Source organism: Sphaerodactylus townsendi, linkage group LG06, assembly GCF_021028975.2.
Source record: "Sphaerodactylus townsendi isolate TG3544 linkage group LG06, MPM_Stown_v2.3, whole genome shotgun sequence".
NCBI classification, from domain to species: domain Eukaryota; kingdom Metazoa; phylum Chordata; class Lepidosauria; order Squamata; family Sphaerodactylidae; genus Sphaerodactylus; species Sphaerodactylus townsendi.
The window spans coordinates 42,421,425-42,437,768 of NC_059430.1; the positions used below are offsets into that span (position 1 = coordinate 42,421,425).

A 16,344-nucleotide genomic window follows, 5' to 3' on the forward strand; every position below is an offset into this window, starting at 1 on the left:
ACATAGGTGAGGGCTTAGTAAGGTTCCGAGGCCCATTAGTTACTTCACTAATTAAGTATTATCAATGGCTAGGGAAAACATTGGGAACTAGGCACTTACTTTTAAAAAGAAAAATAGCAGAAGTAGAGCCTTGTGATAAATCTATTACAACTGGTTCAATATTCTCTTCCCATTCTAATACTTTTCCTTTAGGAGATCTTGCAGTATATTTGCCTGCCAATTATATTATTACAACTATTATAATTACATATATTACAACTATTATAATAATATATATTATTATAATCTATTACAACTGGTTCAATATTCTCTTCCCATTCTAATACTTTTCCTTTAGGAGATCTTGCAGTATATTTGCCTGCCAATTATATTTGTGATTGTTTCACTCAATACAACTATTCAACTATGGATACTGACAGCCTAATCATGGGCATGAATATTCAGGAATGTTCTATTTTGAGAGATACATCTGAGTAAATGCACCAGTGGTAGGGTGGGGTGGATTTAGGATAAGTTCTGTTACTGAAACTGCCCTGATTGGTATTATTTCCTGACTGCACAGCTAACTGATACCAACCCATTTCAGTTCAACCATGTTTTATGTCCTTTTTCCATCTCCTTGCTGGAAGAAAGTAAACACACATGCATGAAAAAGCACTTAAACACAAGCAAAGATAAGGTTAATTTATGTGTCACCTAATCCATATGTATGTTGCCTGTTTTCTACACATGGGGACCTCAAACTGGAGCAGATGAAAATCTTTGCCTTCAGAGGAATGTTACTCATTCTAAAAGAAGAAAATATTTCATGGGAGTTCCTTTCCAGTGGTTCTTTAAAGTTTCCAATTTCCAATTGGAAAAACAGGGAAAAAAGCATCAGAAAAAATAATCCCCTGAATTTTCCCATATTTCTAGAATTTTCTCATCCTATTTCTCATATTTTGTCTCATATACCCATTAGTGGATGAAAGAGTGCTTGATAAGAATGACTTTTGGTTATATTTAGTAAGCTAGAGGCAACTTTATGTTCTTATATGCCCCCACTGTTAGGTTTGGATTGAAGCTGAATGCCATCCAAGATCAAAACACATAAGACCAAACTACAGCACTGAAATTATTTGCACAAAGACCAGACAAGCTAATATGTACATTCCTCTTTATTTAATACATCACAGACACATGACACATACAAAAGAAAAACACTCATGAAGATCCTGCCCCAAATTAAGGACACATACATCTACACTCAGTTGAACAGGCTCCCACAGCAGGTCAGATATCTCCTAGCTAGATACAGATGGATTTCAGAGAAAGTATGTTGCAAAAACAAAACAAACACATCCTGCACACTATTTGGAAAGTAGAACTAGTAGAGAGTAGTTTATGGATGCAGAGGAAGGCCAGGGAACTAAAACCATTCTCTCATATAGAGGAACTAGAACAATGAGATTCTGACACCAATATTCCATGTTCACTATTTTATCCTTCTGGTCCAAACAATGATAAAATGTGCTAGGAGGGGAAGCTATTTTTCTTCCCAGGTAAATTGCATCTTTAAAACAGAACAGGCCCGTATGAACATTTAAAACTGGTGCAGGCATTTCTGGCAGCAGCTTTCCCATTTTTCCTACTCCAGTTTCCGATGGACAGTTAGGCAGGCACCAGTTCTCCCCGTAAAGAGCCTCACATACTTTAAAAAAATACAAAAGGAGGGTGACAGGGGTATTTACAAAATTCATGGCTGGTACAGTACATCATTTAAGACACACTATGCTACAATCTTTCAGGTCCTGAGATTATTACAAAAAAGTTCAAATATTGTGTTCAGATTCAGTCTGAGGAGGAAAAGATTTCTTTATAAATTCAGTATCCCTTCACATCAGTAGAACACATCTTCCTAAAAAACAAAACCAAAAGTAGTTGGCACCAGTCAGTCACTCATTAAGTAGCCATGTCTGGCTACTCTGGCCTCTCTCACAGAGAAGCGATGCATGTCTGTTGCATGGAGAGTATTTATCACATGGAAGATGTTTTAGGGGATACTCTCCATATGAAGTCACAGGCTTTCCCCATGAGTTTTAGAAACAGTCGAGTTCTTAGCAGCAAGTTAAGCTCATGTGTGGAGCCAAATTGTATACAGAACTGAATTAGCACTAATGATGTGTTGCTAAGCATGGTTTATAGCACCGCTAATTTTGTTACATGAAGGAGGACAATACAATGGTGATTTGGGTTCTCTTTCAGAATGTTCCAAATAGTAAACTAGCGCCATGGGAAGTCTCTCTGCTTCTCATTCGATATATTTGTTTGTAGCATATTTATAGCCTCTTATGTTCAAGCATATAGTTAGCCAAGGATTAAAAGCTGATCCCATCCCCAAAATAAGACATGAGAAGAAGGTAACTACAGAAGATACTGTTTTGTAGGATGACTAATACTATAATAGAAAGCTACTCGTTAAATTTGTTGATTAAATTTCTTTAGCAAGGCAAGTATTTGTGTGTGGGTGGGTGGGTGTGGGCGCTGGAAAGAAGATAACCACCCATATCTTGGAACCTACAAAAAATTTTAGCATTAAGAATTGAACCTTGAAATGTAGTATTCTGGTACTGAGTATGGTAAAAGGAAAACAAGGGATGGAGATAATAGTTTATAATGCGACTAGTGTAATACTGCTCCGCAGATTTTTAGGAAGTGAAGCTTATTTTAAGTAAGGCTAATGCAACTGATTTTTTTCCTAGCTAACATCCAAGTACTAAATTAATGTGCTCTCAACACTGATAATGTAGGCACACCAATTTTTACATGAGGGAGTTCAAAGGTTATTTTAAATTTTTATTTTTAGACCCAACACTGAAGGACAGAGGAAGAGGCAGAAAATGTAAGAATGCTGAATTAGTTTACATCTGCATAGAGAGGGATTATTTAATAGATTGCTTCTGATACAGGGATTGTGCAAAATTAATTAAGTATATTATTTATATGATAGCTTGGTTATGGGTATTTTGGTTGTTTATAGTTCTATCACATACTGTAACCCCTTATATTTTTTTACTGTACATATTTTGAGTATGCATGTTTGATTATGCTATTGTATAAAATGTTCTCCCAAATAAGTCTATCTGATAGGTTCTCTCCCATGCCATGCAATCTCTCACGACATTAGCTTTGCACTAACTGAAGTGTTTATTCTTTAACTAGAGTTTCATTTCCATGTTGGAAATATATTTCTGTAGCATACATATTCAAAAAGCTGTGTTTGTTAGGGCAGACATCATGTTGCAAGGGGGGGATGCATGTAATATTAGAGCTTAAAATCAACTGTGTGCATAGTTAATTTTAGTTCCAATAATCCAACTAAGGCTTTCTAGAGAGGTGAAAGGGCAGATTACAAGATCTTTCCTCTAATAGTGAAAGCCGGTTGTCCCTCAATAAGCTTTGAATGCTGTAACCATGATTAAAGTTTTTTATGAATTTGCTGATTTCTCCCAATTTATTTTTTTATACTAGCCAGTCAAGGCCATGAACTTATTTGGGTGCTGTGTGGTTTCCGGGCTGTATGGCCATGTTCTAGCAGCATTCTCTCCTGACGTTTTGCCTGCATCTGTGGCTGGCATCTTCAGAGGATGAAGTAGTATTATCAATGGCTAGGGAAGATGCCAGATTCCTCTGAAGATGCCAGATTCCTCTGAAGATGCCAGCCACAGATGCAGGCAAAACGTCAGGAGAGAATGCTGCTAGAACACGGCCATACAGCCCGGAAACCACACAGCACCCAAGTGATTCCGGCCGTGAAAGCCTTCGACAATACCATGAACTTATCTTTAGCACTGAATGTCAGAATCTCAACAAGAAAGCTTAAGTGCTGAATAATGCAAATATAAAATGGAGCATACTGTACACGGTTATATGCTGACGGCATTAGTATGATTAACAGACTGCAGTGTGTGGGTTTTTTTAAAGCTTCAGAATTTTTTTTTTGTACTGTGGAACAAAGACTGTCTCTCTTACACAGCAACTACTCTATAATGTAATATTTGTTATAAGAGGAAACAACAACAGAAAGCCCCAATTTTCAGTTATGGCAAAAGAAAACATAGGATTTGTTTAGGTTAAAGGGTTTTAAGTGACCTAAAAATGGACTTTGCATCTCCAAGTTCTAAAATAGTGGTAGGTTAAGCTGATTCCTTAACTTAGTTTCAGAGCTGCTATAAAATTACTTGAACTACCAAAAGTTGGATATTAAAGGCAATATTGAACAACAGGGTCCTGAGAAGTCCCAAACACATAATTTAAAAAATTATAAAGCTCTGGTGGTTGAACAAATGCAAACAGTCATTTATAAACTGTAGCACTAGTTATATATCATAATCCTTTCCTACTATCTCCAAATATACAGAATATCACCTCTGAAGGCATCTTTGTAGTAAGCGAAACTGAATAGAGCACAGATTGCTCTTTTTTTTTACAAATGGATTAAAGTCCTTAAAACCCAAATTAAGGCCATACCTCTGAGATTTCCTCCAGCAAACAAAACACACCAACTAAACCTTTTTCTTGACTGCAGGCAGAGCAGTCTTATTCAAGATGTTCACTGCAATCAGAACACAAAATCGTTACCACGAAGAGGTATCTTCCTCCATCACTTTGAGCTACCTTCATCAGCATATGCTTACATGGGATATTTTAGATGTGAACAATCTTCAGCATTATTCCAAGTAACTAATCACCCATTCAAGAATGATCTTAAGCAGAATGCAACTTATGTTTCTTCTAAAGATATAAGAGTATTATTCTGTTAAAAGAAAACTGGATTTAAACTTTGCAAATTTTTAAAGTATATGATCCTTTACTGTGATCACTAAATTGTATTCTACTAATTCTCACAGTTGATTAATTTACAGTAGCAGGCTTTGTAAAAAAATCTTGACATACTGAGCAAGTGTAATACTTAATAGCAAAAATCCTGCTTTGACTAATTCTGACACAGATTTTAAGGTATGTATCCAAGCAATGCAATGAAGTGTTCATGTCTAATGAATGGGAAGTGACAACCTTGATTCAATCTCCACTGAAGTTGAGCTACTAGGCTCTTGGGATTTGGTTTTAAGCGTCTCAATTCCAGTATAAAGGAACTATCGATACCCTGGAGAACCTGGATTTAACTGTAATTATGCAGATACTGATGGTGCTGCAGCTTTGTCCCCTATGCACCTGCCATGGCAAAGCTGAATCAGTATGTGGTACCATTTAAGGTGCGTAATGTAAGGATACGCATCTGATACCCAGCTGCATAAAATCCCAGACAACTGAGAAAGTCATCATACCCTTGCAACTGGATAGCAAGTTTCTCTGTCAAGGTCAACTTTCCCACGTTGTCTGCAGTTGTAGCAATGTAAATCACCATGCATCCACAATTGAAACAAATTTTTGAATATTAGCATATTGTACTAATTTTCTTAACATAATTTGTACTGTGATCTGTGGAAACATAGTATTCAGTTCTAGCTATTCTTTACCTGTGGGTTGGAAAAAATGTTTACCTGTGGGTTGGAAAAAATGTTTTCTGAAAAGGGAATGCTAAATTTTAGGGAGGGGGTTGAGCTTTTAGTATATTTATACAGTATCAAACTGGAGCCACTACATTAATTTCATTTACAACCAAGAATTCCATGGGAATCACTCAATTGTTTTCCCTCTGACCACTTCCTGACAAGCTGCTCGAATATACTACTTACTGTATTGTCACCTGTGACAAGTGCTTACCTATATAAGCAAATATTAATGCTACAGAAAACAGATGGAGCATTAGGACTCTTGGGAATACTGCTCTGTGTGAAAGCAAGCACATAAAAATGAATGCCATAATACAGCAGCTAAAACATTACACACATTAAACACTAATTACAGAAGGGAAAACAGTTTTAACAGCATAAAGTCATCTTGGCAAGTTCAAGATTTTTCACCCACATGCTTCCCTCACCTTATGACCTTTGAGTATAGTTTGTTGGAAAGAGGAAAACAAAACAAAGAAAAGGCACTTAACCAAAGGACAAAGACCTGAATCAAGTAAGTTGTGGAGGGATAACACCATTCAGTGACAGAACTAAGTTATATAAAAACGTTTAAAATTTGACATAAAATTATAATTGCATAAAATATTGTTTGACTATTTGATTATCTAGCATGTTTACCTGTGGGTTTGCTTTTGAAAAAAATCAGAAAAAGCAAGCAATTCTACTACAACCTTTAGCACAGGGAGGTCAGAAGACCTGGGTGAACACCTTCCAAAGCTTAGCTTGATTGCAGGTTTTGCTTATTTCCTGCAATACGATCCTGAAAAGTCCCAAAATAAAAAAAAGAGGAGTCACTATATCTTTTGCTAATACACTCCAAGAAAACAAGACATTCCTTAGTATCTAACCTTCCTGTGAGCAAACAACTCCAAAACCAAACTGTAAACTAGAATTAAATTTACTTATAAATATAGCCATAAGCTCTTATTATGAATGTAGCAGCAAACATGATAAGACAGTTTGGAGTCCTAAGCGGTTAATCCTTCAGAGGATAATAATTCAATGTAACTGATGGTAGCTTGGGAGTTGCAGAATCTCTTTCATGTCAGCTGCTTTGGACCAAATCGAGAAGCTATGTAGAGGTTGGATCAGTCAGCTGAGAAGAGAGTGAGGATACCTTGGTTGCCTTCCTCACTCACAGCCTACAAGGTACAAGTTTCTTCTGATTACATGGAAACAGATGTCAAACCCACAGCACCCACACCTGGGACTTATGACTCCGCATTGCCCATCCATCTTCTTGGAGACAAGCTGATATAGAAGGCTGAGCAAAAGGGAATTATTCAGACCACCGACTTCTATTTTGCAGGTGATGGAGAGCAACATATAGTGAAGACAAAATTGCTTACATCTATTCCTCATGGTTTGTAAAGATCCCAGATAACTCAACAACTGTTACTTTGCCCCCTATATGGTTAACACATATATAGAAGGCATAATTAAAAGATGTAACTTCAAAACCATGTTATTTGAAATTATTGCTTGTTGCGGCGCAGAGTGAGCTTGCCATTTTAGCTCATAGTCCCCAAAGTAAGTTCAGGTCAGCTATCCACAGTGACAGCTTTGACTTTTATTGCTTGTGAATACTCAGTTAGTTCGTACAAAATGTTAGATTAAAATAAGTCAGGCTTTTCAAAAAGTAGCTTAAATGAGGAGTTTCTCTGCAGGAAGTCCACAAAATTAAAATTTGCATTGGAATATTGCTCCCCTCTCACCCACACTGAATCTTCTGGACAACTCTTGATGTTTCTGTGCCCTCCCCTTTAGAAAGTAGACACTAGGAATCACAACAGTGCTCGAGTTATTCCAGAGTCAATTTTTTTGTTTTACTTAGCACTTAGGAAGAGTCTACACCCATCATTCTGTTCTAGTTCCAGGCTATGTCCCCAGATACATCCAACTGGCTATTGGTATAAGGAGAGAAAACGTTCATTATATGACTAGGTTGTTCCAGTGTAGCTGTTTTGCAAAAAAAGATCCAAGTTAGTCTGCTTTGTGGTCTACCTCTTCATCTTATTCACATACTTAATATATGCAGAAAATGCGTGAACTACATTAGAGTGCAGGGAGCTATTGTGTTCCAAAGTTTCATTCTTCATTACTTTGAACAGTGAAATTTTTGCATCAGCAAGAAAAAGTTAATCAAAGAGTGTGGTGGTCTCAGGGGAAAGCTGAGGTTTTCCTCAATAATATTTTTAGTGATTCTATTCACTATCTTCCCACTTCAGCATTGTTTCTAGAAGGCAGATTCCACATGGGCCAAAAACAGTGGTGTGAAAATGGTGTGAAAACAGTGTAAACCTTTTTACACTGTTTTAGACTAGTTTATACTGTTTTCACACCATTTTCACACCACTGTTTTTGGTCCATGCGGAATCCGCCTATGTGAAATAAATGTTCGGAAGCCAAAGCCAAAGTTCTGCCAGGAAATGTTTGCCTCCTCCAACAGAAGGAAGAAAAACAGGATATTAACCAGCTAAGACTTCGCTCCTAAAGGCAAACAGGAATGTTGGACTATTTGCCAGATTCTCATAAAATTTCTGGTATAAAGAATCATCAACTATAACTTCAAAGTTTTGAGATATTTCTTGCAATTGCCAGTTTGTAAATATAGTTTTATACCCCAGGGTATATCTACATTTGTGATTTTACCATATTAACATAAGCATTAGTTGTTCTATAGTAGCAGCCAATCGCTTTTTCTGCAAATTAAAAGTATATATTTAAATTTATGTTAGTATAGTAGAAGCAAAATATATGAGAAAGCAAGAATCTGTCAGTTTAAGCATGGAAGAGATGATTGTGGGGAACAGGAACTGCCAGGTAAGCAAACTGAATCACAGCAGAAAATAAACCAATTACTGTTCTGCAAAATCTAAGGCTTTGGATAATGTCCCAACTTAAAAAAAACCCCATAATCTTTTGAACTGACTAATTAACTATGTAGTTTCTTCTAGCCAAACTACATAATGTTTTAGAAAAGCCCTTAATGTACCTTTGAAAAGAGATAAAAATTCAAGATTTAATAGAGCTTATTTTTCATTCACAGTTCTGTGCAAAATGCTTTATTTAAGGGCTCAACCCAACATTCAGTTACTGTTTTTATATTATATATTATTTAAATATATGTATGTGTTTACATATACACTTACTGAGGCATCTAAGTGTAAAGATAAGTAATCTGCCTTTCCAAGATTAAAGAATATATCTTTAAAAAATGAAACAACTTGTCTAAAAGAAAGATGAATTGTGATCTTAAAGTCATCAGGGTATGTGTGGAGTAAAACTACATTGGGCCATAGATCTCTGACATTTCCATTGAAGCTATTCAAATGGCAAGCTGCTTTTTCAGTTTAAAATATGTCTTGCCTCTTCTGTAATTAGTGCAGCTGTAATACAAAATTCAAAGACACTTTCAGTTGTACACAGACCCTCCTGTAAGTGCATAGTCTTTTGATGAATCATGAAACTTCTTGTTCACAAATGGAAGAAAACTGAAAGATTCTAGTTCAAGAATGAGAAAATCTAGTAAGATTTTATTTATGGGAGATATCAGATTTAAGTGAGAAAAAGATTCACATCAGAAATGCTAGTTTCTAGACCAGAAGATCATGAAAGATTTCATGGCAAAACTGGTTATGCTTTTCTGATCTTTTTCCCAGACAAAAGCATGCCTCAGTTATATTCTGACATCAATATTTTCTGTACTATTTTATGAAATATAAGTGAAATGTCCTAATTGCCTTGCCAAATATCTAACATATTGCTATAAAAACTGAAAGTTAGCCTAGAAGTTCTGTGTTGTTGTGCAGCAAAGAGATCAGGTTTTTACACCTCCTAGCTATGCAAATATTAGGAATGCTGAAATATGAACTTTAAGTCTAGGCAGAAGGCACCTCAACCACTCTTTGGAGAAAGCTTTGAACAGTACTGAGAAAAGGAAAAAAAGACTGTGCACAGAAGCAAGCTACATGTATTTCTTGTTAGCTGCAAGGTCAATACAGTGCTTGACTTTTTTCGAGCTATCAGGAGAAGGAGATTACCAGAGACAAAAATATCTTCATAGAAATAAAAACTGGATGTTTCTTGATTTTGTGAAAATCTTAAAACAAACAAAAAAGACACAAAGCAACTCTCTAGTAATACAGCACATCTAAGGGCAAAAAGAAAATCTTCCTTCAGAAGATAGTAAAAGTAAGATCTGCTCTGATGAAGCCAAATTAGTTCCCATTTTATATTTAACTACCTGAAGTTAGAATATCCCATGTAAGCTCCACTTAGAAGAAGTTTAAACAGGTTACAGAACACACCAGTGTTTTCCTTTCTCATTTTGATTAGCACTGATGGGGGGAATAACACTATATATATAACACCATATATACAGTGTCTATAACACTACCTATGACTACAATCTGCACAGAACAAGAAAACCATTATCTTCAGCTCTTCAAAAAAAACCCAGGGAACAAGTAGCATTGACTTTGAAGGAGAAAGCATTTTCTTCCTTTCGGTTTCTAAACAATCTCTTTTTCTGCTCTGCATTCCATGTTACTCAGAGCTGTACATAATGTTCCTAACTGGTATATACTGTTGACATTCCTGGGACATCCCATTTGCCAACAGAATGGGATGGCCTCACTTGCATGATGGATGGAGAAGTCTATTTCAGCTTCCTTTCACAGATCCTCTTTTTCAGATATCAGCCTGAAAGAAGATTTTTGTGCTGCTGTAGGTTTGACAACTGAACCTTTCTGTGTAACCCTTTCTGAGCCACTCAGAAAGGATAAAGGCTTTGGGAGTTCTTTATGAGAGATCAAACTATGAGTAGTTCTCACATGAACATCTTTCCTCCTTTTCCTTCTCTCTGATCAAGTTTTTTTCTTCTTCTTCCTCTCACCACAGTGCTTGGGATCAGAATATGTAAACATTGACAGAAACAGCAGCTCTGTGTCCATTTAAGCATGTTCCCAACAGGTTAGTTTCCATCAGCAAAGCAGAACCACTTTAATCCCCTTGCTCATCTGAATCTCACTGGGTTTTCCTTTGTAACTTAGCGTCCCCTTTACTTTGGCCTCCATCTGTAATTTGAATAGGAGAAAGAAAATACAAATGACAAAAAAAAGAGAAAATGCTACTTTAATTATGCAAGTTATACTAATGAGATGCACGTTATAGGATAATGAGCTATATTCTTACCAGGCAGCCTTTAGAACAAATGTTATTTAATGTAATTTTGCAACTCATTGCAATATTTATGGAACTAGAAGAACAAACTCTATAACTAGATTCAAAACTAGAGACAAAGTTTGATCAGACAGTATGCAAAACAGCCTAGAATCCTTATTATCAGAAGCTAGAATTTGAAATATATGGACATTTTTTCACTTCCCTGTTTCTGATCTTCTACTCCAACTGTTTCTAGGAAAGGCCCAAGAACTGCAGGTGATAAATGTACTCAGCTCAATAAAGCTTGAGAAATAATTTTTTCTTCTGTCTTCAAGAAACTAATTGTCAGCTGAACTGATGTTTCACTTATAAAAACTAAGAGACAAAATTATTTCCATACCTGTATATGTTTGTTGCAAGTGAGCAGGCAGAGGTGTGTGAGACAGAGTTGCTGTGTGCTGAGCTCCTGGCTGTAAACCCTTCAGTAAATCTGAAGTGGCACAGACAGAAAGAAAAAAATCAACAAGATGCAAGTACCAATGGATACAAATATAATAGTTTCATTCATTTTTGTCCAAAACACAAGATGATCCATCTGGATAGTAACAGCTATCACTTTAACTTGCAGATTCATCTATTATTAAGACTACACTAACATGAGAATCCATTCAACATTTTATGTGGTCTCTAATGTGCTTCTGAATAGGTTTTCTGAGATGAATATCTATTTCTGAGGTGAAACAGATATTTGTCCAGCCTTTATTAACAAACTAGCATAGTGTTAGTTTTACCATCCAAAAAGGAAAGTATATATATATGCTAACACATCCATTCACAAATCTGTCTCGAGGAAATCTGACATGAAAAAATCTTATCCATTAATTTTGAAGAATTATATCTATATTGCCTTGCAATTTTTCTTCTACACAGGGAATTTGTTTAAAGAGATGTTTTGTATTAGGGTGGCAACAAAAATCCTAGCCACACTTACTTTGAGTCAGGCTGTGATGGAAAGCTGCTGAGGTAGATCCCGAGGTGCTTGTCACTCCAGCTGTGTCTGTTCCAAAGCCAAGTAGCTCCAATGGGAACTGAAAGGGCATGGTCACAGGAACAAGGCTACCCAGCATCCCAAAAGGAGTCAATGGAGCAGATGCCACATTCTGATTGGTTACAGACAGGGATGGTGTCATGAGAGTCAACGGGGAAGCATTTGCCAGCAACGATGCACCTGCTGTTGACTGTATAGAGACAGGTACTATTTATACATCTGTTGTTATATAACCTGAGGTACATCTAAAAGTAAGACTGAGGCGTCAATCCTAAACTGCTGTTTCATCAACTTAACAACTTGTTGCTAGAACTCTTCTAGGAAATCTTTAAAAGCAACATAAATATAGAAACTATTCAAATATTAAATTCTAACATGGAACAGCACACATGGGGTACAATCCAGAATAGGTTAGATATGTCTACAATATGGCTCTGAAATCAATGGCTCTAGAACTGAAGTTCCATTGAAGGAAGACTCTGTATAGAACCAACTATGGTTCTTTAAAACAAACAAAAATAATCCTTTATGGCAAAATATATTTCAGAGATAGGCGGGATGCTACAATAACCAGTATGTGAAATGAATGACAAGAAAAGATCTTGATGAGACTAGAAAACCTTCTCAAATATTCTTTACAGATAGGAAAATTATAGAAGTAAACAGTCGCCAGGAATCCAAGTGCAACCATTACCAAATGCATACAAATGCACTAAGCAACTGGGCAGGGGCTCTTGCATTTATTACTCATTGTGAGACTTCTAATATGTCACTTCCCAAAACAGGCCTCACAATGGACAGAGTTTGGGCTACAGAAACTTTATGGATTACTAGTCAACATGTCAAGTGTTAATTCACATGTCAATTGTCAGTAATGTCAAACTATATATTTTCAGTGATGCAGACAGGCTTTTTAATATTGGTTCTGTTGATCTCTTGTTCTGAATTTTGACTGTAGTTTGGTTCTTCAATTATTAAAAAAGAATACCGACCTGTGGGATACAAGTTTCATAGGATTTCAATGCAACGCTCTCCTGGTAGCACTCATGGCCAAAAAGCCAGTTCAAAAAGCCTACTGACATGACAAGTTCAGTCTATTATTAATCATAACAGCCTCCCATTGTTGTCTTTAGAGTCAGCAAAATAACTGTTTCACAGTTTAGCACGGAAGAAAGATTTGAGGCAGAATGACTGTTCTTGAGAATACTCAGTATTGAACTAAATGGGGGTGTACCATTCGAGAGTTTCCAATAAATTAACAAAATTAGCATGGTGTCAGGAAAAACTAGATCTGGGTTAAGTGAAAATGATATGTGTTTGTGTGTGTGTGCTGTCAAGTCAGAGCTGACTTATGGAAACTCTGTAGGGTTTTTAAGGCAAGAGACACTGGGAGGTGGTTTGCCATTGCCTGCCTGTGCCTCAAGGCTCTGATGTTCCTTGGAGGTTGGCCATCCAAATATTAACCAGGGCCAACCCTGCTTAACTTCTGAGATCTGACGAGATCAGGCTAACCTGGAGTTATCCAGGTCAGGGCAGGGAATATTCTACTGTTCCTATAACTGTACTAATATCTGCTCATAAACCAACAAGTAATTACATAATATTGAATGCTATTATTTCATTACAATGCAAAATTGCTAATTAAGCTAACTATTTTAAGATTGTCAGATTTGAGCTGTTCTCTGTTTAATAACTACGGAAGTAATGAAATATCTAATTTCGCATCAGAAATATGCTTATGCCTGCTAGACTACGCATGGAATCTTAAAAATATATTTCCAGCAAACTGTAACACATTTGCAAAGGAATAGGGCTAATGAATGAATTAGCCAAATCATTTCAAGCTCACACTGGCAGCAGCTCCCCAGGGTCTCAAGCAGCAGCCTTTCACATCACCTACTGCCAGAGCATTTAACTAGAGATGCCAGGGAATGAACCTGAGACATTCTGCCTGCAAAGCAGCTGCTCAATCACCGATCCATGGCTCTTCCTCAAATATCTGCAGTGCAATCCTAAGCAAAATCAATGGATCAACTCCATTCAGGATTGCACTGTTGATGTCCTTTCATGTAATCATTAACAAACATATTTTCCATTTCCTCCGACAGTCTTGTCTAGGGATACTTGAGCAGGAAGTAACATGTACTTTGGTTTAATGAAGTTAGATCATGTGCATAAGATATACTGAGGCTTATCACATTTCACATTCAACACATACCTGCACACTGGCTGTAACACCTGCAGACCCTGAGGCAGAAGCTGGTCTATGTGGAGCTGACAATTGTTTAGTAGCACCCTGTGTTCCACTTCCTGCTGCCCCAGAGAGATTAGTCCTGTTAACTCCACCTGTATTAAGGTTGCTGCCCCTGTTGACAGGTACATTCATTCCAACTCCACTCAAATTATTTTTGCCCACAGTTCCAGAGGCAGAAGAGCTGGACACTTTTGCAGGGGCCTGAGGGATCTTTGCTGGTTGAAGGCCTGAGGTGCGATTAGAGGGCAGTAAATTAAGTGTAGGAGACTGCCTGCTGACATTTACTCCACTGTGCTGTTTATGAAGGGAATTGCTGCTGGAGTGACTACTCTGGGATACTAGTGCACTTGAACTGGAAGAACTGGAAGATGACGTGGGCTTGGGTGTTGGAGTGGACTTGGATGATGACAATTTAGGTGATGTAGTAGGCTTGGATGTTACAGGAGGCTTGGATGCTGTGGGCTTGGGAGAGGGAGCAAGTTTGGGGGAGGGAGCCATGGAGAAAGGAGGCTTGAAACCCTGGGCAGAAACCTGCGATACCATGGCCTTGGTTAAATAGTTACTAGAGGTAGAGGTACTGGACGTTGTTCGAGACACAAGTGGGTGAGCCATTTGAGAACTACTTCCAGAGGTGGTGTTAGGCAAAGGAAGGCGATATACTACTTGTTTATCTGAAGTCTTGGTAACTGGAGATGAACATGACAGTCTGGGATTGCTACTTAATTTCACAACAGAGTTTGTTTGAGATTTACTAATAGTTGCTTGTAGAGGTGACACATATTTTTGTTGGGCAGCCGACTGCTGGTGAACCTTGGTTATTTGTAAAGTTGAAGAGCCGCAACTTTGGCCTTCTGAAGAGGTTATGAGGACAGTCGTATCCTTGGGCCTCTGTGAAGCGGGGGTAGTTGTGGCTTGGACTTTACAGGAGGAAGAAATATGGGCCTGTGAAGAGGAAGCAGCTTGAATTTGGCTTGACCTCTGTAATCCTTGTTGTAGAAGTTTGGCTGGCAAAGGCTCCAAGGAAACCTTGGGGTTCTGAATTGAAGATCCAGCAATAAGACCTGAAGATATACCAGTCTGAAGCAAATCTTGGGATTTCTTTGGTACTGGTGCTGTGTGCCCAGCTATAAGACTTGAGGAGTGTGGCGTCTGAACGGCCTCAATCTTTTTTGAGGATGACAGAGGTAACTTGCTCATTATACTTGCTAACTTTTCTTCTCTCAACCCAGGCCGAGGTCTTGAAGTTGGTGTTTCTACAGAGGTTCCAACAGGAGAATTTTTAGCTCCATTGTTAATAACAGCCAGAGCATCAGAAATAGAATCTAGTGAAGGTGGATTGAAGGAGAGGTCTTCATCCAGTGAATCATCCAGGCAAATTGTCTCTGGAGTTAGATTACAGCTAGAACTAGCCAGGCCACTGACAGATATGGTGGTACTTGAAGCAGGAACACAAGATGACATAAAAGCGGTAGAGCTTCTCTGCTCCTTCTTTGGACTAGTGTCCTAGTGGGAGGGAAAAACAAAGTTAAAATGCTTTTCCTAAAGCAGAAAGTCAGAATTTTTAAGCAGTGGTCACATTCTGGAAGTTTGTAATTATGCACAATTTAGTGTAATGAGTGTAATGTTATTTAAGATGCTATCAAAATATTAATATTATATAGTGTTCATTTACTTATTAAGCTAGTTCTTAGTGATAACTGCTGGTAACATATTGTTTACAAGATAAACGTATTTTAAATGTATTTTTAAAACAGTAAGATACTTAAAGTTAAAAAGAGGAGACATCTGCTCCCTATATGTACTGATCAGTGTCTGCTCTAACTATATCATGTAGTGTGTGGGGACAATGAGCCCTCCCCCACTAAACAGCTGTTAATGCTTCAGTCCATCTCTTTCTCCTTCCCAGTAATCTTGTTTCTCCCCTGAAAGGATCAGACACTATAAGTGAGCTTAGTGAAAGGAAAGTGCTCAGAAGAGGGGCTGAGAAAAACTGACAGGTGTAAAGTGAATTCAGCAGTCAACACCCATTTTCCTCTGTAAAACATCATTCAGACAAACCGGTGCAGGGAAACAAATCCAAGTAATGTCATTTAGAGATAACAGTTTATGACCCATCCCTAGAATGTTCATGGCATACATAACATGCTTGCCTTATTCAAGGTCTATTTTTCACATGTAAAAGGTAAATGATGGGGCCATGTCTTGGTTGAAGAGCACCTGCTTTGCAAGAAGGTTGCCCTAAATTTAACCCCATTCCACTTTTAAAAGAATCAGGTAGTAGGTGATGTGAAGGACGTGAA

The 16,344-nt window shown here is 37.6% G+C and overlaps 1 protein-coding gene across 1 annotated transcript in view; it reads right to left on the bottom strand.

The window, feature by feature from the left end:
• Window positions 1-9,531: 9,531 nt before the first annotated feature.
• UBN2 (ubinuclein 2) overlaps window positions 9,532-16,344 on the bottom strand; it is a 47,298-nt gene continuing 40,485 nt past the window's right edge. Inside the window, exons 14-17 of the mRNA XM_048500904.1 lie at window positions 14,009-15,547; window positions 11,734-11,980; window positions 11,143-11,232; window positions 9,532-10,654 (exon numbers count right to left, since the gene is read on the bottom strand). Coding sequence (XP_048356861.1) covers window positions 10,605-10,654; window positions 11,143-11,232; window positions 11,734-11,980; window positions 14,009-15,547 — 1,926 coding nt within the window. The 3' untranslated portion in view covers window positions 9,532-10,604. The remainder of the gene's footprint in view (window positions 10,655-11,142; window positions 11,233-11,733; window positions 11,981-14,008; window positions 15,548-16,344) is intronic.